The 25,629-nt window shown below is 36.8% G+C and overlaps 1 protein-coding gene across 1 annotated transcript in view; it reads left to right on the top strand.

Annotated features, from left to right (window-relative positions):
- Positions 1-4,598: 4,598 nt before the first annotated feature.
- Positions 4,599-25,629, top strand: part of COL19A1 (collagen type XIX alpha 1 chain) — a 324,736-nt gene continuing 303,705 nt past the window's right edge. The window contains exon 1 of the mRNA XM_066359093.1: positions 4,599-4,689. Within this exon, the coding sequence (XP_066215190.1) occupies positions 4,599-4,689 (91 nt within the window). The remainder of the gene's footprint in view (positions 4,690-25,629) is intronic.

The raw sequence follows: 25,629 nt of genomic DNA, 5'->3' as shown, positions 1-25,629 counted from the left end.
GATGCTTAGGTTTCTGGTTTGAGCATGTTGTTGGGTGATAATTATTGATACTGGGCAGAACATGAGAGCAACAAGTTTTGATGAGAATCAAGAGTTTAATTTGTACAGTTATAGATGCTAATGTGACATGTAAGAGGGATTATTGAGTAGGCAGGTAGATGCAGAATATAAAGTTCAGAGAAGAGGACTGACCTGAAGATGTAAATTTTAGATTCATCATCTATGACAGATACTATTTAAAACCAAGAGATTGGTGAGATCAGCTAGGGAGACATTACAAAGAGATAGAAGAAGAGGGTCCACAGATTCCAGTTAAGAAGTCATGTAGAAAAAAAAGATCAGAAGAGGAAATTTAGAAGGAAATTATTTCAAAGAGGAAAGAGTGATCAGCTATTGGAAATGCCACCAATAGTTGAATTAGATGGAAAGAGAGAAGTATTCTATTTTTAATATCTTGCTGGACTTGGCCAGAGATATGTAAGTGGTTTGCTGAAATGGCAATTCTTTAGTAATTAGAACATTTATTCAACTAACCATAACATCTTATTCTTCAAACCTTTTGGATAAATGAGGTTGAAGCTAATTACAATTATTCCCAAAGTGGCTCAAGGAAATAGTTGGGAGACTTCAAGATTGAATTTTCATGCTTATGGCTATATAGCACTCTGATTTTGTTGTTTGTACTGATACAGGGACCAAAGCTTCAGTGAACAAATTTTTCAGATACTTTGGCACTTCTTCACTGTACAAATATCAATATTAATCTCAGGCTAAGGAGAGAAATGCCACTAAATTTTTACTAATTATTATTTATGAATCTGTAGAGTGAACAATTATAATATCAGGTATTTTTTTGAACACTTACTGTGTACAGGTCCTCTACTATACTCTTTTCAGGTATTTAATAATTTATTTGTGAATTAATGAAGGCTTAGTGAAAATACATAGGTGGCAGAGCTCAGACACAAAGCCATGGTTTTAACTACTATACAATTCTGCTAATTTATCTACTAATAAAAACCAAATGACCAAGGATCTTTCTAAAAGTTAGATCAATATGTATGAGTTTATTTCTTTGAAATAGAATTAATGGCTTTAATAGATACCAACTGACTTGAAATACAAGCCAAGTTTGCAAAGTCATAAGAGGATTAGATGAGAGAATTCAAAAGAAATAAAGCATAAAAGTAGTTGTTTGATATTTAGCAGCACAAATATGGTTTTAATATTACAGTTGCTGCTTCTAGCAATTAACCACAATATCTGATCTTGAATTAATTTTAAAATGCTGATCTTAGAGTGTTTGGCACACACAAAATATCAAAGATGGTGGCTTTACTTTTCTTCTCAAGGGTGTTTATTGACAACATTTAGGCACTGGTATGATGGCTTCCTTTTTATTTGACTCTCAGGTAAACTTTCAATGGTGGCAAATATATAATATAATATTATTTGCATATTTAAGACTCAGAATAGTTATTCTAATAATAATGTATTGTCAGGTACACTGAGGGAACCATTATATTTTTACTTGCAATTTATTTCCATGTTACTTTACTATAAAAATTAATTTAAGTAATGTTTGAGTTTTCCATTACAGGGATATTATTTATTAAATTGTTATTATAATATCTATATAGTAGTATTCTGTATTCAGAAAGACTAGTAATTTTAGGAGGTAATACATTCATGTTAAATACAATATCAGTGGCAGGCTCAAGTGCAGTGGGCATTGCATATATCCATTTTACTTTTTGGTTAGAAGGAAAAATTACTTTTTGTGTGTGCAGTAATTACTCCAGTAGCAGTGATTATTCAATCCAGTAACAAAATAGTTAAGTTTATAGATAATGTAATAATATTAATTGAGCCAGAATATGGAAAACTATTATTCAGAAGAGAAATAGAATTGTAAATAATAAAATCATATTTTAAAAATATAAGTAATTGCATATGATACCTAAAAAAAGGTAATAAAAGAAAAATAGATAATTTGAACTGTATAACAATAGAAATCGTGTGGCAAAGGTCACAATCAACAGAGTGAAAAGACAACCCAAAGCATAGAAGAAAATATTTGCAAATCATGTGTCTGATAAGGAGTTAAGAACCAAAATATATAAAGAACACCTACAAGTCAACAACAACAAGAAAATTTAAAATTGGACAAAATTTATTTTAATTTTTTTAGTTTCTTTTTTTTTAATTGAATTTATTGGGGTGACATTGGTTAATAACATTACATAGGTTTCAGGTGTACCATTTCATAATAATCATCTGTACACTGCACCACACATTCACCACCCCAAATCAAGTCTCCATCCAACACCATTTATCCCCCATTTACCTTCTTCTACCTCCTCCCAACCCCCTTTCCTCCCATAATCACCACACTGTTGTCTATGTCTATGAGCTTTTTCCCCCCTTTACTTAATCAAAAATTGGCAAGACTTAAATAAACATTTCTCCAAAGAAGATATAAAATGGCTAATGAGCACAGGAAGGTGCTCAACATCACTAATCCTTAGAGAAATGAAAATTTAAACCACAATAAGATATCATCTCATATCCATTAAGAGGGCTGCTATTAAAGAAAACGGAAAATAATATTGATGAGGATGTGGAATAACTGGAACTGTTGTGCATTGTCGCTGATAATGTAAAATGGTTCAGCTGCTATGGAAAACAAAATGGTGGTTCCTCACCTCAGAAAATTAAAAATAGAATTATAGGCCCTGGCCGGTTGGCTCAGTGGTAGAGTGTCGGCCTGGCGTGCGGAAGTCCCAGGTTCGATTCCCGGCCAGGGCACACAGGAGAAGTGCCCATCTGCTTCTCCACTCTTCCCCCTCTCCTTCCTCTCTGTCTCTCTCTTCCCCTCCCGCAGCGAGGCTCCATTGGAGCAAAGATGGCCCGGGCGCTGGGGATGGCTCCTTGGCTTCTGCCCCAGGCACTAGAGTGGCTCTGGTTGCAACAGAGTGTCGCCTCTGAGGGGCAGAGCATTGCCCCCTGGTGGGTGTGCCGGGTGGATCCCGGTTGGGTGCATGCGGGAGTCTGTATGACTGTCTCTCCCTGTTTCCAGCTTCAGAAAAAAAAAAGAATTATAATATGATCCAGCAGTTTCATTTCTGAGTATGCACTCAAAAGAATTGAAAATGGAGACTTGAACATATATTTGTACATTTATGTTAATAACAGCGTTATCCACAATAGCCAAAAGGTGGGAGCAACCCAAGCGTTCATCAAAGGGTGAATGGATAAATAGTTATGGTATAAACATAAGTGTAATATTATTTAGCCTTAAAAGGGAAGGAAAGTCTGACACATGCTACAACATAGACCAGGGGTAGTCAACCTTTTTATACCTACCGCCCACTTTTGTATCTCTTTTAGCAGTAAAATTTTCTAACCACCCACCAGTTCCACAGTAATGGTGATTTATAAAATAGGGAAGTAACTTTACTTTATAAAATTTATAAAGCAGAGTTACAGCAAGTTAAAGTATATAATAATAATTACTTACCAAGTACTTTATGTCAGATTTTCGCTAAGTTTGGCAGAATAAATCTTTATAGAACAACTTACTACAGTTAAATTTATCTTTTTATTTATACTTTGGTTGCTCTACTACCGCCCACCATGAAAGCTGGAATGCCCACTAGTGGGCGGTAGGGACCAGGTTGACTACCACTGACATAGACACACCTTGACAGCATTATGAAATAAAGTCACAAAAGGGTAAATACTGTATGACTACACTGATATGAGGCACCCAGAGTAGTAAATTGTGGTTGCCAGGGCAGGGGAAGGTGGAAATGGGGTGTTGCGGAATTTCAGTTTTGCAGGATGAAAAATTAGGGATGATGGTGATTCTTACACAATGATGTGAAGGTATTTAATGCCACTGAAATATACGGTAGTAAATTTTATGTTAGGTGTATTTTACCAGGATTTAAAAAAAAATACACAAATTGTTGTAAATGGTGTGGCTTTAAAATTTTTTAAAGAAGAAACATTTAAATTATAAGAGGTTGTATAGACATTGATAATGAGTAACTAATCTGAAAATATATTCAGAGTTCTTTTATACACATTAAGGTATATATTGATATATATAATTGCATATAATCAAGATCCAATTTCAGTCAGTCCTCTGTACTTGCAGGTTTTGTATACACAGATTCAACCAAACTTGGATTGAAAATATATATTTGGGAAAAAACCCAGAAAGTTCCCAAAAGCAAACCTTGAGTTTGCCACTTGCCAAGCTCTGTGTTGAATCCACTCAGATGAAGTAATGTGTAGGCATACCCTGTTGTAGCCTATGTGCAAATATAGACTATATGCAAATACTATGCCGTTTTATATTAGAGGGTACTTGAGCACCCAAAGATTTTAGTATCCTTGGGGGACCCTGGAATCAATCCCCTGTCAATATTAAGGGACAACTGTATATAATTATACATGATGTAAAAATCTGTTATGTTCTTTATGGTAATAAGAATTTTCTGGAGATATAATGACAGGAATTATATAAGCTAAATTCAAACGTTGTTCTGTTGCAGATCTGTGGTTTCTTGTTCACATGGTTTCGAGGCACAATGAGTCACACTGGCTCTTGGAAACTTTGGCTCTGGGTGGCGATGCTCCTGCTTCCTGCTTCCACTTCCGTGACAGTCAGGGACAAGCCAGGTATCAAGGCTACCTCTTTTTCCAGTCACCAGATGTTATTTATAGTCTATAAATTATTTTGAAAACTATTAAAATAAATCTTGTTAAAGTTGAAGAGGCGATGGATTAACTTTACTAGGCCAAAATAAATAATAAATCATTGTTTTCCCCATTGACCTTCATGTTGAACATTGAGAATTTCTCAACTTACCTCATTTGATATGCATATTAAAATAGTCTAAATGGCCTTTTCTGTCTGTCATGGATATTTACAAATATAATTGTGTTAGTGTTCATCTCTATGTATGCATATTTCTCCCTTTCCCCTTTAAGTTATAAGTTATTTAAGTTATTCAGATTATAAATACAGAAACCTTTCATCAATTAGGATTAACATGGGACATATCTAATCTTAATTAGGAAAAAGTGAAAAACAGAATAGGATATATAAAAGGAAATGTTGTTTATAATATATCAGTTTTGTAGTATCTCTGAATAGATGAGCAAAAGATTTGAATAAAATAGGTAATATTTATTTGCAGTTGCTAGATTATCAACCAAAGAAATGTTTCCAAAGGACTTGAAGACAATTTGAAATATTTCTTCCAACTCTGACTTTTATAAATGATTGTGTGGGTATTTTGGAAGGCTTTTATTGAACACTCAATATGTGTAAGTTACTGTCTAGATGTACCTCATAACTAAAAGCTGAACTAGATACATTGAAGAAGCCATTTGCTAAACAAAGAGAACCTTCAATTTTCCTATGTAAATGATCACTTATAATGAATTCTGATGATGGTCACATCATCAGATGTGATATGATGATATATTCTGAGTCTCACTGTGTTTGTTCTTTTGAATATATTTAATAATCTTTGCTAAACAGGTATAAATACACTTTAGTAGTGACTTTGAGTTGGAAACACAAATAAAATAAAAACAATCTATTATGAAAGCTATTACAAATCTTAGTCTCTCAGAGTGTTATGTAAGTCTTTATGACTTTTTTACTAATTTGGCAGGAAGAACATTTCCTAAAATAATTCACATGGAAGATTGTGTATTCTACCACTGTCTAAATGACATCCTGTGGCAGTCATACTTTTTGGGGGGAAAACTCGTGTGTGTGTGTGTGTGTGTGTGTGTGTGTGTGTGTGTGTGTGTGTGAAAGAGAGAGAGAGAGAGAGAGAAATAGAGAAAGAGATGAGAAGCATCAACTTGTAATTGCAGCATTTTAGTTGTATGTACCTTGACAGGGGGGCTCCAGCTGAGCCAGTGACCCCTTGCTCATGCCACTGACCTTTGGACTCAAGCCAGTAACCATAAAATCATGTCGATGATCCCACGCTCAAGCTGGTGACCCCGTGCTCAAATTGGCAAGCCTGCGCTCAAACCAGATGAGCCCTTGCTCAAGCCAGCAATCTTAGTTTCGAATCTGGGACCTCTGTGTCCCAGGTTGATGTTCTATCTATCTTGTCACCACAGGTCAGGCTTGGGGGAAACTCTTTCTTCAGTGAGACAGACATCAGGAGTGATTCACGGCAGAAAAAAGTACACAGAGCAGGGGAATTTATCTGATAGTGTTGTTACTCTTCTGGATTTCTTTATGTCTCTTCCTTTTAAGAGAGTTAGTAGTAATGCAGATTTCAGCTTAATCAAAGGGGATAAGACTTTTTTTTTGGTTAGAAAGGAAAATGAATCTTTGATTAAGTAGGACACAGTTTTTTTTAGGCACATGCTAGTGCGTAATAAATGTTTTTTACCATAATAATTACTCGAAGGATCAACATAAATGGTTTTCCAGTTTTAGTGTGAGTAGTTATCATTGGGGGTATTGGTTTATAAGCCCCATTCTTAGAGATTCCCATCATGCAGGAGAGCCTGGGGTGGGATTCAGTCATTTATATTTTCAATAAGCTCCCCAGGTAAAGCTAATGCAGCATGTCTGAGAAAAACACTTAGAGAAACACTTACCTTTAGCATAATTGACATTTTTTTCAAATTGGTTTTCTTGCATCTTATGCCACTATGTTTCTTTTCTTTTATTATCTTTTGATCTTAGTAACTTTTTTTTTATTGTGGTGAGAACACTTAACATGTGATCTACTTTCTTAAGTTTCTAAGTGTAAAATACAGTACTGTTGGCCATAGGCACAGTGTAGCACAGCAGATCTCTGGAACTTAATCTTGCATCACTGAAACTTCCTCAGCTTTGGATTACCCCTGAATGTTTTGCTTTTGTACAATAACTCTGGCATCTCAATTCTTTAATCAGCCCATATTGTAGGTGGGACTACCGAAATATATGTATGCTGGTCCATTATTTTACCAAGTTAACCTTTCTGAACATTGTTCCTTAGAGTGTGAATTCAAAATTAATCTAAATTCTAACAAGATTCACATAACATAAAGTACTGAAGAAAATTTAAAAAAAAATGAAGAGTTGATTTTTATCGTGCCTTTTGGTAGAAGGTGCTCATGAAGTAACACATACTCAACGTGCCATGGAAATTGCTTAACTTCAAGTATCATTCTCATTAATTAAAATGTCAGCACAACACTGTCATAAGGATTATTGAAGAAGATGACCCGCTGGGCACGGTCTGACTGGGCCACTCTTGTTGTGCCGTGTGTGGCTGATTCACAGCGCAGGTTCCTGTTTTAGTTCCCTCATGTGCAGACCTGTGCGTGTGGTCACTAACCATTTACCGGAGGGAAGTGATTACATCTAAAAATAAAATATAACCAATCTGAGGGAGAGGCTAGGGTTTCAACTCTGGAGTCTGTGAAGTTGTCAACAGTCTACTGTTAACCTAAATATATGAAGGATAAATTGAGTCTAATTGCTTTACTTTAACTCTATGGTATGTTTAACAGGTACTTGGACTATTGCCCCAGTTGGGTTATAATTGAAGAGTAATATGGAAAGAGTCAATAACAACTTAAATTTTAAAGTCATGAGACTATTAAGAATTTATTTCATATTTTTTTATCAATTGTACTATTACATTGAGATTATGAGATAAGGCATATTTGTGTATATTCATGCTGCAGATGAACTTCTATTTGAATGTGTCAGTTTCAATTTAGCTGTCAAAAGAGAGTGAGGAAAATGATTGAATTAAAAATTTTATAGCATGTAGATCATCTCAAAACATACTTTACTCAGCTACTTAAAACTTTCTTCTGTGATAGCAACTTATGTATCAAATGAATAAAGATTCCTCTTTTTTTCTTACTTTTAAAACAAAGTATTGAATTATCATCAAAAGTAATAAAAAACAAAAAAAACGAGAATAAGGAAAAACCACACAGAAACATGACTAAATAAAAAGAGAGATGATAGAATGCTATTTAAATCATAATTTTTCTTTTACTTAAGGTAAACATTCAGGTGTCTAGATTGAATTGATTATAAACTTAGGCTCCCAAACTATGCATATAAACCCTTTTAAACTAGTTTTATATTATTTATAAGAAAGTAAAACCCATTCTGAAATTGGCTTTTACTAATTGACAAACATTGTACTCTGAAATTCAGAATAGAAAGTATGCTAGAGAATATTATTGGAGTTTTCAAGAATTCCTCATGTTCAATATGGTAGCGTGTAAACATGGTTCTACTGACCAAGGTACTTACTTTGTAACTCCTAAGTGGAGGAAAGCTTCACAGGTGTTTCATAATCTGGCCTTTATCCAGCGTTCGGATACAAAATAAGCAGAGAAGGTTCTGTGACCTTTTGTGATCTCTCTGTTAAAATATCTTTGTTCTCCTCCCTCCCGCTCTCTTTTTTTGTTGTTGTTTGGTCACTTTTCTATATCATTTTTATTGTATTCTGGTCCAATGTGCTTTACCTGTTTTTGTTAACCAGTGCTTTGCTCCCAACAGAAGATCCTCTGCAGTCCTTTATTAGACTTACTGACAAAGTATGAAGGGAACAGTGCAGGGAGCTGGTGGGGTTGAGGGCCACTGCTAACAGTAAAATGGAAAGTCCTGCATCCCCCCTCTTTGTCCAACGGGAATTTAGTTGTAGCCATATTTTTAAAAAAGTGCAAAACCCCCAAAGGCTGTTATTTTGATCCATTTATGAAAGGAAAACCACATCTATATCTGTGGTAAATCACTACTCTACATCCTCCCATTTTGAGGCAAACAAATGCTGTCATGAGTTTCATCACTAAACGTAAACAATTTTCCTTAATACCGTTAACATTTTCTTAATAACGTTAGGAAAAATGTGATAAATAGAGGAGCATCTATCAAACTAGACAGATTTACATTTTAATTTTGCAGGTGGTAATAACTCCATAATATATTATTTATATTTCTGAGCTATTAAGAAATAGGAAAGTAAAGCAGGGAAAATAGACAAGAGAAGAGAAATGGTGCCGTTTTCCAGGAGACAGCACTTCCCGCTTCTCCTCGCACATCCCCGGCTTTAACTATGGTTTACCTCAGTCACTCCCAACTTCGCTTCACAGCTTGGGCCTCTCTTTTGAGTTCCATGTCCGTATCTCTAGCTGCCTGTTCAATAACTTCATTTGAATTTTTAAATGACACCTCAAACTCAACATTTCTAGCCCCTCCTCTCTCTCACCACAGATTGATTTACTGCTAGCCAAATCTTCTTTTCTTCCTGTGGTGAGATTGCTTTCAGTAACCTATACTTTTACCTAGCTAAGCAAGCCATCTCTTTCTCCTCCCTACGTTCAGTCCCTTATCACATCCTATTGATTCTTATACCTCAATTCCTTCCCATTCCCGTCTTCACTGTCACCTCTTTGACACATACTTCCATTGTTCCCAGCCTCACAGAGTGTGGGCAGGCAAGTAGGGCTGTAATCTACAATACAGGAAACCCAGTTAAATTGGAGGGTCAGAGAAATAATAAAATTTTTAAGTATAAGTGTGTTTTAAATATTGCGTAGGATATTCTTATACTAAAAATATTTTTGTTATTTACCCGATGATCTTCAAATTTAATTAGGCATCCTGTATTTTTGTTTGCTATATCTGGCAATCCCACATGATACAAAGGGAGATAGAGGTTGTTTCATTCTGTAGAATGGCCCAGGAAGGCTGCCCTCATGTGGGGACATTTCAGCAGCGCCGTGAGGCAGTGAGAGAGTGAGGTATGTGAACGCCGGGAGAACAGCACATACCAGGGCCCTGAGGCAGGAGTTCACTCCACTTGTGGGATAAAGAACAAGAAAGGTCAGGAGACGGGAGTCAAGTTAAGGGAGAGGAGGAGGCAAGGGGGCACATTCTACTGAGAAATGGTCTGTGCTTTGCCTATTGTCAAATCTGATTTGTGAGCCTACAAGGTCAAAGTCTACACCTTAGAGTTGGACCAGGCATCCCCAAACTACGGCCCGCAACAAGCCCCCTGAGGCCATTTATCTGGCCCCCGCCGCACTTCTGGAAGGGGCACCTCTTTCATTGGTGCTCAGTGAGAGGAGCACTGTATGTGGCGGCCCTCCAATGGTCTGAGGGACAGTGAACTGGCCCCATGTATAAAAAGTTTGGGGACCCCTGCTAGACCCTGGTAAGTTTATCAAAGCAGTAAATACTGCCCTGTGAGACCTCCTGGGAGATGGTCAACCCTTGTCCTCCAGGGCTATTACCAGATATCACATGAATGCATAGGTTTCTGAAGTTCTATCTTTCAGTAACAAATCTTCCCTAAAGACCTTTCAACAAGTCTTAATGTCCAGTTAATTGAATTTTGTTATTCTATATTATTCATAATACATAGTTATATAAGTACAAATGTGTGAAAATATGTACACTTTAGCAAAGTTAAAAGATAAATTATATCTCCACTGGACAAATTACACTGGGGAACAAAATTTTTGTTGCATCTACAAAAAACACTTGTTCTTACTTAATTCAAGTGTGCTGATCTCAAATCTGACATTAGTTTTTCTCTGTAAGCTACAGGTTTTTTTGCAATTCAAGATTTTAGGTTTTCATCTTATTGTAAAATTTTCAACATTTAGTTTAACGTAATGAAGTAGAATGTCTTTTTGGGCATCATCTTTGTGAAAATGTAATAATTTATATAATGCAATAAATACACTAATATACTAAAAATATGATTGCATCAGAATTTGTCTACAATTTCAAAATAGAAAATATTAAAACACTTATTTTATGCAACACCTTAGTTGTTCATTGATTGCTTTCTCATATGTGCCTTGACCGGGGGCCTCAGCAGCCCGAGTAACTCCTTGCTGGAGCCAGCGACCTTGGGTCCAAGCTAGTGAGCTTTTTGCTCAAGCCAGATGAGCCCGCACTCAAGCTGGTGACCTCGGGGTCTCGAACCTGGGTACTTCCGCATCCCAGTCCAATGCTCTATCCACTGCGCCACCGCCTGGTCAGGCAAAACACTTATTTTAATCATAAAATTTGTGCAAAACTTATTTAAATTCTATTCACACAAAAATTTGCGTTTGTTTGCGTTTGTAGCTCTTGCATTTGTGTACTTGTTGAGGACAATCTCGTTTGATGCTCCAGCAGTAGTCTGCTCATCACTAACAGCTCCAAGATTTTCAGGAAACTTATCAAGGTGACTGTTCAGGAAGTGAATCTTAACGCTCATGTTACATAAAATGTCGCGGAAAGCCAACAGCATCCTTTGAACCAGAAGTTCATAGATTTCTGCTTTTTTGTTGCCAAGGAAGTTCTTTGTAACTGCCACAAAAGACTGCCATGCTGCTTTCTCCTCCTTATTCATCTTCCTGGAAAATTCTTTGTCACGTATGAGGGTTTGAATTTGAGGTCCATCGAATACACCTGCTTTTATCTTCTCAAAAGACAAGGCCGGAAAAGCAGAAATAATATGTTGAAAGCATTCACTTTCTCTATTCAAAGCCTGAACAAACTGCTCATTAAGCCAAGTTTGATGTGAAGTGGGGGGAAATTATTCTGTCTCGATTAACTACAGGTTCATTCACAATATTTTGCACCCCTACTTCCAGAGCTTCACGTTTCGGCCACTCCTTCTGTGTCCAGTGTTTCTCCCGAGCTTGGCTGTCCCACAAACACAGAAAGCAAGGATACTTCGTGAAACCTCTCTGTTGTCCTAGCAGGAAATTTACCATTTTAAGATCCACACAAATGATCCAGTTATGCTCCTTATACTTCAGAAAGTCGAGGACAATTTTTATGTCATTATAATCTTTTCACAGATGAATTGAATAACCAATTGGAACTGCTGCATAAACATTACCAATGTGTAGGAGAACATATTTCAGACTCCATTTATAGCTGTCAAGAAATAACCACCATTCTGTTGAACTGTAAGTTGTAACACCTAGCTGGCTGAGAAGACTACTGATATCATGACAGTAAACAAAGTGTTTGTTTTTCGGAAAAGGCCACAAAAATTTGTTCACGCTTCCTGAAATGGGATACTTTAGCTGACCAGTGAAGTACATTCTTTTCTTGAAGACTGGAGGCTAATAACTCAGCTGCTTTCTTTGATATGCCCAAATCTCTTACTCAGTCATTCAATTCAGGTTGGCTAAACTGCTGAGGGGTTAATGACTGCTTGGCATCAGAAGAAGACCCTTCAGATTCTACAACCATTTTCTTATGCCATCTTATCAAAATACACTCAATCACCATGTTCACTTTCTTCATCCTTAGAAGAAATAAAATCATTGAAAACTGGAACCAGAAGTGTCTCAGAATGTGGGATAGGTCGTATTGCTGAAGGAATATTAGGATATGTAATCATATGCTGTTTTTTCTTGCTGATGCCCTTTGTATGGATCAGACAGAAATAACAGTCACTGCTGTGGTCCTTAGGTTCACGCCAAACTATGGGAATACCAAAAGGCATTCCTTTGTGTTTTCCTTTTGTCCAGTCATGAAGCATCTCCTCACAATTATGACACACAATATGAGGAGCCCAATTCTTGTCTTGATCGCCAAGGGGAACTTGAAAATAGGCAATACATGCACATGTCACAAATGATGAAATATTGTACCTTTGATGTTGAAGTGTGTAACAGCCACATATATAACAGAAGGTGTCAGGACTATTCTTATATTTACGCCTACCCGAAGAAGCCATGATTCAATCTTAAAACAAAATAAGAGGGTGTTTTTATCAGATAATAATTTTTTACATTTAAAAACAACTACAATTATGTAAAAGTGATTTTTATAAAACATTAATTGCCTTGTGGTTATGTTCAATCCAAGAGTCATTGCCCTTTAACTCCAATTTAAAAACCAATGCGAGATGACGTCAGAGTAATGGCGGGGTAGGAAGCGATACCGATAAATCTCCCCCAAAACTCAACAAGATCTTCAACCAGAAACAGAAAAACCTATACTTGGAGCTTCCAGATGCTTCGCAATACACCCAAAGGTATGATTGAGTGAAAAATTGGCTAAATATATAACCAAACCCCGAAGGAAATAGGGAGTAAGAAATGCTCCGCCTTCCTCACTAACCTAAACAGGGCGGCTTTCTCTGGTAACTGTGAATATAGAAACTGAGGCGGGCAAAGGGGGTGAATACATCCAGGCCGCGACACAAACGGCCGAACCAGGCTGTGGCACGGAGATCCAAGCCAAGGAAAATCTGATCCTGTGGCAACCCGGGCAATACAAGCTAACACTCGCGCCAAACCCAAAAAAGAAAGACAAGCGGCGCGGACATTTTACCCGGTCTCCTGGTTGGTGCGCAGTTAGTGGGCGAGAGATTTCTTCCTAAGCCCCGGAAGTGGGTGCCCGTGTTGCCCCACGGAGAAGCAGGGTCAGAGGCCTTTCTGTGAGCCGAGGGCAGAGTCTCTGGGCAGCCCCAGCACCCTGGGAAAGCCACGCATGGGAGGGAGTGAGAACTAATTCCAACGGTGGAGATTTTCTGTACTGGAGGGTGTTTCACTCAGAGGGAAACGCGGCCGGCCTCATATCCGGGTTTGCGCGCGCAGATAAGGAGTGAGCGATTCCTCCGAGTGCCTCGGCAGTGCGCGCCCGTGTTATCGCACAGAGGGGCAGAGTCAGGGGCCTTTGTGTGGGCCAAAGCGGAATCTCGGGCCGCCCCAGCGCCTTGCAAAAGCCGCGCACGGGGACGGAGCGAGACTCAATTCCAACGCTGCAACTTTTCCCTGCAGTTGGGGGTTTCACTCAGAGCGTGAGACTGCTGGCCGGATATCCTGGTCTGCGCGCGCAGCCAGTGAGTGAGAGTTTCCTCCAAGCGCCCCGGAAGTGGGCGTCCGCTTGTCTTACCGGACAGAGTGGCAGAGCCAGAGGTCTTTGAATGGCCGGAAAGCCCGCCTGATTATGCTAGCAGCTCTGACTGACTGAGCCTTACCCAGAGCCCTGTGCTGAGTAGAAATAGAGTGGGGAGTTGCCAGCTCTTTGAGCCTCTTACTATCCAGGCAGAGGCAGCAGCAACCCCATAGCTGGATTATCAGGCCACTAATTGAGGAAGGAAAGACTAGGAGAAAGGCTCCAGGAACACGGACTCTCTCACTGCCAGAGCCTATAAATGCTAATAGCCTCGACTGCCAACGAGACTAAAGCACAATACATGACATTGCCATAGAGACTTATCAACTGCAAACCTCCACCTGAGCGTGGCAAAGGGGCAAAACCCGGGGTACAGAGTCACCGACCAGGAAGAGGGAGAGAAAAGAAAAAGCAAGAAGATAACCTCTCAAAATCAAGAATAATCTGCAGACTTTATAACCTATCCCATTTTATTATATTTGTTCGTTTGTTTCTCTTATCTTCATTCTTGATACTTTTTTTTTCCTCCTCCAATTTGGCCGATTAACTCTCTACCGGTCTTACTCTCTCCTCTCCTTGAACTACACTACCCATAAGTGTTACATCTCCCATTATCTTTTCTCTTCTCTTCCTTTCTCTCTATGAGGGTTGCACTCCAAAACCCTTAACTCTCTCTCTCTCGCTCTCTCTCTCTCTCCTTTCTTTTATCTTCTTTTAGTGGTTCACTCTTTTTTTCTCTCTCTCTCTCTTTCTTTTCTCCCTCTATATTAGTTTCTTCCTTTCTCCTTTACATCTCCTCTCATTCAAACCTCAATAACAAACAAATTATCTTATCTGGGACTCAAACTTATGTTTGTGACATTTTGGGGGGTTTTTACTTCACCTTTTTAACTCACTAGCAGTGCTCCCATCCCTGGCTCTCCATATTATCTAGTTCTTGTTCCACTAAATACAATAGTAATTTTTTAATTTGTCCCCCCATTTTTCCGTTTTCCTCTTAATCCTCTCATCATAACTCTTAGACAACCAACACCTAAAAGCAAATCATTTTATTCTTGACCCAAATTTTACCCTTATTTGCTTTTTGTGGGTCCATACGCTCTTTTTTTTCTTCTTCTTTTTTCTTTCTTTTTTTTTTTTTTTTTTGCCCCTTTATTACTTTTCCCCAATTCAGGCCCTCCATCACAGGCATTGTTTGTTATAATTCACAGTCCATCACAAGATTTTATCAAGAAAGAAGGGAGAGGAGAGGAGAGGAAAAAAGGAGGGGGGGAATAATTTCCTTTTTTTTTTTTTAATTTTTATTTTATTTTATTTTTCTTTATTTCATTATTAATTTTTTTAAAAAAACAACTCTTCGATTTTTTTTTATTTTTTTAAACTTTTTATTCTTTATTAAATCTCATTAATACTATCAACAAAACCACCCTCAGATGCCATTAAGGAAGAGAAAATTGAATATCATGGATACAAAAGAAAGAGAGGTAACACAGCTAGATGAGGAAAAATCTATGGAGAAAAAATTTAATATATTGGAAACCTTGGAGCTAAATGACAGAGAATTCAAGATAGAAATCCTAAAAATCCTCCGAGATATACAAGAAAACACAGAAAGGCAATTTAGGGAGCTCAGAAAACAACTCAATGAACACAAAGAATATATGTCCAAAGAAATTGAAACTATAAAAACAAATCAAACAGAGATGAAAAACTCAATTCACGAGCTGAAAAACGAAGTAACAAGCTTAGCTAATAGAACAGGTCAGATATAAGAGAGGATTAGTGAAATAGAAGACAAGCAACTTGAGGCACAACAGAGAGAAGAAGAAAGAGACTCAAAAATTTTAAAAAATGAGATAGCCCTACAAGAATTATCTGACTCCATCAAAAAGAATAACATAAGAATAATAGGTATATCAGAGGGAGAAGAGAGAGAAAATGGAATGGAGAACATACTCAAACAAATAATAGATGAGAACTTCCCAAGCCTGTGGAAAGAACTAAAGCCTCAAGTTCAAGAAGCAAACAGAACTCCAAGTTTTCTTAACCCCAACAAACCTACTCCAAGGCATATCATAATGAAATTGACACAAACCAACAGCAAAGAAAAAATTCTCAAGGCAGCCAGGGAAAAGAAGAATACAACATATAAAGGAAGGCCCATTAGATTATCATCAGATTTCTCAGCAGAAACTCTACAAGCTAGAAGAGAGTGGACCCCAATATTTAAAGTCCTGAAAGAGAGGAACTTTCAGCCACGAATACTATACCCATCAAAGCTATCCTTCAAATATGAAGGAGAAATAAAAACATTCACAGATACAGAAAAGATGAGGGAATTTATCATCAGAAAACCCCCACTCCAGGAATTACTAAAGGGGGTTCTCCAATCAGATACAAAGAACAAAAAAAAACAGAGCCACAAGTAAAAGCTCCAAGAAGAACACAATAAAACCAAATTTAAACTGTGACAACAACAAAAAGAAAGAGGGGGAGAAGATGGAGATTAACAGTAGCAAAGGACGATGGAGTGCAAAAGTACTCACAAAATAGTTCGCTACAATGAACAGGGTAGGGACCCTTTTCATTATTCAAAGGTAACCACCATTGAAAAAACCACCACAGAAGCACATGAGATAAAAAAGATAGCAACAGTGGAAAGATGTATGGAATACAACCAAATAAAAACAAAAGATAGAAAAACAAAAGAGAAGGATCAAACAAGACACAAAACTAACAGAAAGCAAGATATAAAATGGCAATAGGGAACTCACAAGTATCAATAATTACACTAAATGTAAACGGATTAAACTCACCAATAAAAAGGCACAGAGTAGCAGAATGGATTAAAAAAGAAAATCCAACTGTATGCTGCCTACAGGAAACTCATCTAAGTAACATGGATAAAAACAAATTCAAAGTGAAAGGCTGGAAAACAATACTCCAAGCAAATAACATCCAAAAAAAAGCAGGTGTAGCAATACTCATATCGGATAATGCTGACTACAAGACAGGAAAAGTACTCAGAGACAAAAATGGCCATTTCATAATGGCTAAGGGGACACTGAATCAAGAAGACATAACAATTCTTAATATATATGCACCAAACCAAGGAGCACCAAAATATATAAGACAGCTACTTATTGATCTTAAAACAAAAACTGACAAAAATACAATCATACTTGGAGACCTCAATACACCGCTGACGGCTCTAGATCGGTCATCCAAACAGAGAATCAACAAAGACATAGTGGCCTTAAACAAAACACTAGAGCACCTGGATATGATAGACATCTACAGGACATTTCATCCCAAAGTGACTGAGTATACATTTTTCTCCAGTGTACATGGATCATTCTCAAGAATTGACCATATGTTGGGCCACAAAAACAACATCAGCAAATTCAGAAAAATTGAAGTTGTACCAAGCATATTTTCTGATCATAAAGCCTTGAAACTAGAATTCAACTGCAAAAAAGAGGAAAAAAATCCCACAAAAATGTGGAAACTAAACAACATACTTTTAAAAAATGAATGGGTCAAAGAAGAAATAAGTGCAGAGATCAAAAGATACATACAGACTAATGAAAATGACAATACGACATATCAGAATCTATGGGATGCAGCAAAAGCAGTGATAAGAGGGAAGTTCATATCATTTCAGGCATATATGAACAAACAAGAGAGAGCCCAAGTGAACCACTTAACTTCCCACCTTAAGGAACTAGAAAAAGAAGAACAAAGACAACCCAAAACCAGCCGAAGAAAGGAGATAATAAAAATCAGAGCAGAAATAAATGAATTAGAGAACAGAAAAACTATAGAAAAAATTAATAGAACAAGGAGCTGGTTCTTTGAAAAGATCAACAAAATTGACAAACCCTTGGCAAGACTTACCAAGGAAAAAAGAGAAAGAACTCATATAAACAAAATCCAAAATGAAAGAGGAGAAATCACCACGGACACCGTAGATATACAAAGAATTATTGTAGAATACTATGAAAAACTTTATGCCACTAAATTCAACAACCTAGAAGAAATGGATAAATTCCTAAAAAATACAACCTTCCTAGACTGAGTCAAGAAGAAGCAGAAAGCCTAAACAGACCTATCAGTAGAGAAGAAATAGAAAAAACCATTAAAAACCTCCCCAAAAATAAAAGTCCAGGCCCTGACGGCTATACCAGTGAATTTTATCAAACATTCAAAGAAGACTTGGTTCCTATTCTACTCAAAGTCTTCCAAAAAATTGAAGAAGAAGCAATACTTCCAAACACATTTTACGAAGCCAACATAACCCTCATACCAAAACCAGGCAAGGATGGCACAAAAAAAGAAAACTACAGACCAATATCTCTAATGAATACAGATGCTAAAATACTAAACAAAATACTAGCAAATCGAATACAACAACATATTAAAAAAATAATACATCATGATCAAGTGGGATTCATCCCAGAATCTCAAGGATGGTTCAACATACGTAAAACGGTTAATGTAATACACCATATCAACAAAACAAAGAACAAAAACCACATGATCTTATCAATAGACGCAGAAAAGGCTTTCGATAAAATACAACACAATTTTATGTTTAAGACTCTCAACAAAATGGGTATAGAAGGAAAATATCTCAACATGATAAAGGCCATATATGATAAACCATCAGCTAACATCATATTAAATGGCACTAAACTGAAGGCTTTCCCCCTTAAATCAGGAACAAGACAGGGTTGTCCACTCTCTCCACTTTTATTTAATGTGGTACTAGAGGTTCTAGCCAGAGCAATCAGACAAGACAAAGAAATAAAAGGCATCCATATCGGAAAAGAAGAAGTAAAGGTATCACTTTTTGCAGATGATATGATACTATACATCGAAAACCCCAAAGAATCCACAAAAAGACTACTAGAAACAATAAGCCAATACAGTAAGGTCGCAGGATACAAAATTAACATACAGAAGTCAATAGCCTTTCTATATGCCAACAATGAAACAACTGAGAAGGAACTCAAAAGAATAATCCCCTTCACGATTACAACAAAAAAAATAAAATACTTAGGAATAAACATAACAAAGAATGTAAAGGACTTATATAATGAAAACTATAAACCATTGTTAAGGGAAATCGAAAAAGATATAATTAGATGGAAGAATATACCTTGTTCTTGGCTAGGAAGAATAAATATAATCAAGATGGCTATATTACCCAAAGCAATATACAAATTTAATGCAATTCCCATCAAACTTCCAATGACATTTTTTAAAGAAATAGAGCAAAAAATCATCAGATTTATATGGAACTATAAAAAACCCTGACTAGCCAAAGCAATCCTAAAGAAAAAGAATGAAGCTGGGGGCATTTCAATACCTGACTTCAAACTCTATTATAGGGCCACGACAATCAAAACAGCATGGTATTGGCAGAAAAATAGACACTCAGACCAATGGAATAGAATAGAAAGTCCAGAAATAAAACCACATATATATAGTCAAATAATTTTTGATAAAGGGGCCAACAACACACAATGGAGAAAAGAAAGCCTCTTCAATAAATGGTGCTGGGAAAACTGGAAAGCCACATGCAAAAGAATGAAACTGGACTACAGTCTCTCCCCCTGTACAAAAATTAACTCAAAATGGATCAAAGATCTAAACATAAGACCTGAAACAATTAAGTACATAGAAGAAGACATAGGTACTCAACTCAGGGACCTGGGTTTTAAAGAGCATTTTATGAATTTGACTCCAATGGCAAGAGAAGTGAAGGCAAAAATTAATGAATGGGACTACATCAGACTAAGAAGTTTTTGCTCAGCAAGAGAAACTGATAACAAAATAAACAGAAAGCCAACTAAATGGGAAATGATTTTTTCAAACGACAGCTCAGATAAGGGCCTAATATCCAAAATATACAAAGAACTCATAAAACTCAACAACAAACAAACAAACAATCCAATAAAAAAATGGGAAGAGGATATGAATAGACACTTCTCCCAGGAAGAAATACAAATGGCCAACAGATATATGAAAAGATGCTCATCTTCTTTAGCTATTAGAGAAATGCAAATCAAAACGGCAATGAGATACCACCTCACACCTGTTCGATTAGCTGTTATTAGCAAGTCAGGTAACAGCAAATGTTGGAGAGGCTGTGGAGAAAAAGGAACCCTCATCCACTGTTGGTGGGAATGTAAAGTAGTACAACCATTATGGAAGAAAGTATGGTGGTTCCTCAAAAAACTGAAAATAGAACTACCTTATGACCCAGCAATCCCTCTACTGGGTATATATCCCAAAAACTCAGAAACATTGATACGTAAAGACACATGCAGCCCCATGTTTATTGCAGCATTGTTCACAGTGGCCAGGACATGGAAACAACCAAAAAGCCCATCAATAGATGACTGGATAAAGAAGATGTGGCACATATACACTATGGAATACTACTCAGCCATAAGAAATGATGACATCGGAACATTTACAGCAAAATGGTGGGATCTTGATAACATGATACAAAGCGAAATAAGTAAATCAGAAATAAACAGGAACTGTATTATTCCATACATAGGTGGGACATAATAGTGAAAATAAGAGACATTTATAAGAGTGTGGTGGTTATGGGGGGGAGGGGGGAATGGGAGAGGGATAGGGGGTGGGGAGGGGCACAAAGAAAACAAGATAGAAGGTGACAGAGGACAATCTGACTTTGGGTGGTGGGTATGCAACATAATTGAACGACAAGATAACCTGGACTTGTTATCTTTGAATATATGTATCCTGATTTATTGATGTCACCCCATTAAAAAAATAAAATTATATAAAAAATAAAAAATAAATAAAAACCAATGCATGTCATTAACTGTAACAAAAAGAAATTAAAATTGATTAAAACTAGAGCATGCACCAAAAAAACAGATTTCAGATTTGGAATCAGTGATGCAGAAATATATAGAATCAGTTCTAAAATCTCATGCAACAGAAGATGAAAAATAAATTTGTTCCCCAGTTTTTTTATTTTATTTCCCTGCAGCCAGTAAATTGGTATACAAACGCTAACATAATACTATACTGTATTCAACTATAAAGAGTGTTATAGAACATGTTTACATCTATTTTCATGATGCCTCTAATTTAATTTTCCTCTCTATAGTGCTCTTTTACCCTCTTGGCTCTTCCTAAGGCCAAAGGCCACAGAGAGTAGCCACAGAGAGTGACTGGTCCATTTCGGTATGAGCCACAGCAACACTCACAAATCTTTTACGTATTAAATCAGTTGAAATAAATGAAAATTTAAAGAATGGATTTTAACTGGGATGGGCTTTTTTAGCTTTTTGAGAGGCATAAAAGGGAATTCAACATGTCTTCAGTGAATACTCTATTAAACTGAAAAGTTATTTGAGTGAGCATAAAAAATACCAAAACAATGATAAGAAAAATATGTTTCAAAGACATATGATTGAATCTCAACACTAGAATGCTTAGAAATATAATAGGAGGCCAAGTCAGCAGGTAAGAATATAGTAGAAGAATTTAGAGATTAAGAGAAAATTAATTTTTTTTTAAAAGCACATGTTTTAAACTGAGAGGGGGAACAATATGCTTTTCTAATGAATGAAGAGAGTTTTATAGGTACAGTATCATTTTGCTTAGAATATGGCTTTAAGATACAATGTCAATACAGAGAAAAAAACGTGGACTATAGGAAACTTGTGTGTTATTTTTTTGTCTCTGAGTGCCTGGCTGTGTGCTGAAGGGGGAAATAATTTCTCTAGAAATTATTTCTAGATGAAACCTGGATAATTTTAAATTTTTTGCTGGTAAACTAGATGAAACTTGGATAATCTACTCAAATATGATTTAGCTGCCTTCCTTTGTGTTTCCTTTGCCCCCTCTCAGCATCACTAGGACCCTATGGGCTTCCCAGGTCTTTCAAGAGCAGTTAGGAAGGAAGTGGGCGGGACAATCATTAGCTACGTTTTAGCATAAATTTATTAAAGATGTTTGCATTTCTTTTCAAAGGGCCTGTTGATTAAGGGTCCCTATGCAATGTATCTATTTCTGAGGAAATTTTAGAAATGACTTTTGAGAGAGTCCAGAGAGCGAGCCTTGGAAATGACACTGCTACTGTAATTCTCGTCTACTTGACAGTATGTTTGGATATTTGGGTCTCATCAGTGATTCTTCAAGGCACATGCACATTTACTCAAAAAGTGTGCTTTAGTTTATATTAAAATGCACGTGTCAATGCTGGAATTAACACATTCAGCTTGTGATAGACACTTCCACAGCCTTGCCGTTTTCATGAAATGGATCCCTAGAACCCCTGCATTCAGAGCATTGAGCCTTGACTCTTACCCCTAGACAGTTAACATTTAGTTTTCATTTGTCTTATTTAGTATTTTACAATAAACCACATATTATAAAGACAGGAATCTGTGTTTCATTTTCATAAACTAATGACTTCAGTGGAGAAATACTTTCACAGGTATTGCTGGAAATGTTGAATTCATTCCATTCATTTCAAAGTGACAGGTTGATTACTTTAACATCGTATATTTATTAAGTCCCAGGAAGAATTTAAATAAGATATATACTGTTTCCAACTTGGCAGTAGGCCAGAATACCTTCCCTTCATTACCAAAGTGTCATAGTAAGACTGGTAGGACTAACCTTAGACTTTTAAAACAAGATAAAACACATATACAGAATGTCACAAATATTTGGCTTCCATTTAATTTTCAACTATACAAAAAAAAAATGGAATCATAAAAAAAAAAGTGTCATAGTAGAAAGTCAATTTCCACTGCCTTGAGATTTGTTTTGCCAGTCATCTACTGGGGCTTTCCTACAAATGTTGTGAAGAATTTAAAGTTAATCTTATTTTACAGTCACATAGTCATTCATTATAAAATTTTGGTCTAAATTTTGTTTTTTGTTTTTTTCTGAAATAATTATTTTTAGTTTTTCTCACAGACATACTGTTTTCCTAATTTTGTTAAGGTATTACACACACTAAGATCAACAAATCTTACATGTATATAGGATGCAATGAATTTTTATACATGTATTATATTTATACATCTGTGTAACTGCCACTCTGATAAAAATATATAATATGTATAGAAACCCAGGTTTTGCTATACCAGCTCCCACTTGACACCCCACTAAGTTCATCAGTAATCTGACATTGATTAGTTGTATAATCTCTTGAACTTTATAAACATGAAATTATGCAGTACATGTTCTTTTGGGTATGATATATTCTTTCCACTTATTTTTTTTTCTTTTTTATATATTTTTTACAGGGACAGAGAGAGAATCAGAGAGAGGGACAGATAGGGACAGACAGACAGGAATGGAGAGAGATGAGAAGCATCAATCAACAGGTTTTTTTTTTGTGACACCTTAGTTGTTCATTGATTGCTCTCTCATTTGTGCCTTGACCGTGGCGCTACAGCAGACCGAGTAACTCCTTGCTTGAGCCAGCAGCCTTGGGTCCAAGCTGGTGAGTTTTTTGCTCAAGCCAATTGAGCCTGCGCTCAAGCTGGCGACCTCAGGGTCTCGAACCTGGGTCCTTCTACATCCCAGTCTGACGCTCATCCATTGCGCCACCACCTGGTCAGACGTCTTCCCACTTATTATTATATCTGTGAGATTTGTCCAGGTTATTGTATGTATTAGTAGTTCATTATTTTTTATTTTTTATATGTAGTTTTTCATTCTATATATAAAAATTTATTTGCTTTTTCTTTTGTCAATGAATATTTGGGTTATTTTTAGTTTTAGACTATTATAAGTGATGTTGTAATGAGTCTTCTTTCCTAAAAGTACCATTTACACTAATTTTTGTACTCATTTCTCCTGGGTCATTGAATATCAGATTATAAAGTTCAGTTATATTTAGTTTTAATAAATTCTGCCAAACAGTTTTCTAAAGTGGTTGTACTACTATTTCTACTCCCGTAAGTGATTTAGGAGTGTTTTTCTTGCTTCACCTCCTCATCAGCACCTAGTGCTGTCAGTTCTTTAATTTTTAGCCTTTAGTTGTATCTCACTGTGGTTTTACTTTGCATTGCCCTGATTACTAATTACTAATGATGTATTCTGGTTGACAATATGGATATTTTATTTTGTGAAATGCTTAAGTTATTATTATCATAATTTCTTTTTTGCTGATTTTCAAAATAGGGTTTCAATATTTCCCTTGTTGATTTCTGAGAGTTCTTTATATATTCTGGATATGATGCTTTATTTGATGTGTGTAGCAGTAGTTTGCAATTCCTAGGCTGTATCCTGCCTTTTTGCTTTTATTAATTTTTTTTTAAGTGGGAGGAGGGGAAATAGTGAGACAGACCCCTGCATGTGCCCTGACGGGATCCACTCAGCAACCCGTCTGGGATGGATGCTTAAATCAACCCAGCTATTTTCAGCACCTGAGATTGTCATGCTGGGACCAACCAAATTATCTTCAGTGCCTGGGGCTGATGCTTGAACCAATCAAGCCACTGGTTGTACAAGGTGAAGAGGAAGAGAAGGCGAAAAGGAAGGGGTAGGAAAGCAGATGGCCTCTTCTCTTGTGTGCCCTGACCAGGGATTCAACCTGGTACATCCCTCTGGGCTGATGCTCTAACCACTGAGCCAATCAGCCAGGGCCTTAATGTTGTCTTTTGATTAATAAAGATTTTAACCCTTCGAGTACTATGAATGTTCATGTATGTCCTCGTGACTCCCGACCATCCAGATAACAAAAATTTTTATTTTAAAAATGTGTAAGGCAACATTAAAAAGAGGCAAATGTATGTTCTTCTTGTTTCCGTAAATTGGTTATCAAACAAACATGATTTTAAGTTAATAAAACTGGAACTGGAACTAATTTTATTTTTTTGAAAAAAATAACACACTCCCAGGGGGCAGCGAGCATGAAAAAAACCTCACTACTCAAAGGGTTTAATGAAGTTCAATTTATTAATCTTTTATTATTAGTGCTTTCTGTGTTCCTTTTAATAAATCTTTGCTACCACAAATTCAGAAAGATTTTACATATTTCTCAGTCCTTTTTTTTACCTTTCAAGTTTAGGTCTGAGATAATCTCTAATTTCTGTGCATCGTGTTAGATAAGGGTTAAGATTCAGTGTTTTTCTATATGGAGATTCAGTGGCCCTTTTTATGGTAAATAAGGAGACTAGATGTACACAGGTTTGTTTTTAGACTCTTTGTTTCATTGATTTCTTTATTTATATGTGCACCTCCCTGGCCAGTGGCTCAGGGGATAAAGCATCTGCCGGCATATGGATGTCCTGGGGTTTGATTCCTGGTTAGAGCACACAGGGGAAGTGACCATCTGCTTCTTCCTGATTTCCTCTCTCCCTTTACTGTCTCTTCCCCTCTCATAGCCAGTGACTTGATTGGTTCAAGTGTGGCCCCAGGCACTGAGGGTGGCTCCATCACAATACCTTCAGGTGCTAAAACTAGCTCGGTACTCCAGCATTGGCCCCCATACAGGGGTTGCTGGGGGTATCCCAGTTGGGGCACATGAAGGAGTCTGCCTCGCTATCTCCCCTCCTCTCACCTAAAAATAGGTGTGTGTGTGTGTGTGTATACCAACAAATAACCATATTATAAAAATTCCTGATATCTGACTCTTAAGTTTTCAAGCTTATTCTTCTTTGATTTTGCCTGAGCTATTTTAGTGTTTTTGTAGTGCCATA

Source organism: Saccopteryx leptura, chromosome 1, assembly GCF_036850995.1.
Source record: "Saccopteryx leptura isolate mSacLep1 chromosome 1, mSacLep1_pri_phased_curated, whole genome shotgun sequence".
NCBI lineage: Eukaryota > Metazoa > Chordata > Mammalia > Chiroptera > Emballonuridae > Saccopteryx > Saccopteryx leptura.
This window is presented reverse-complemented; position numbering and strand designations above follow the sequence as displayed.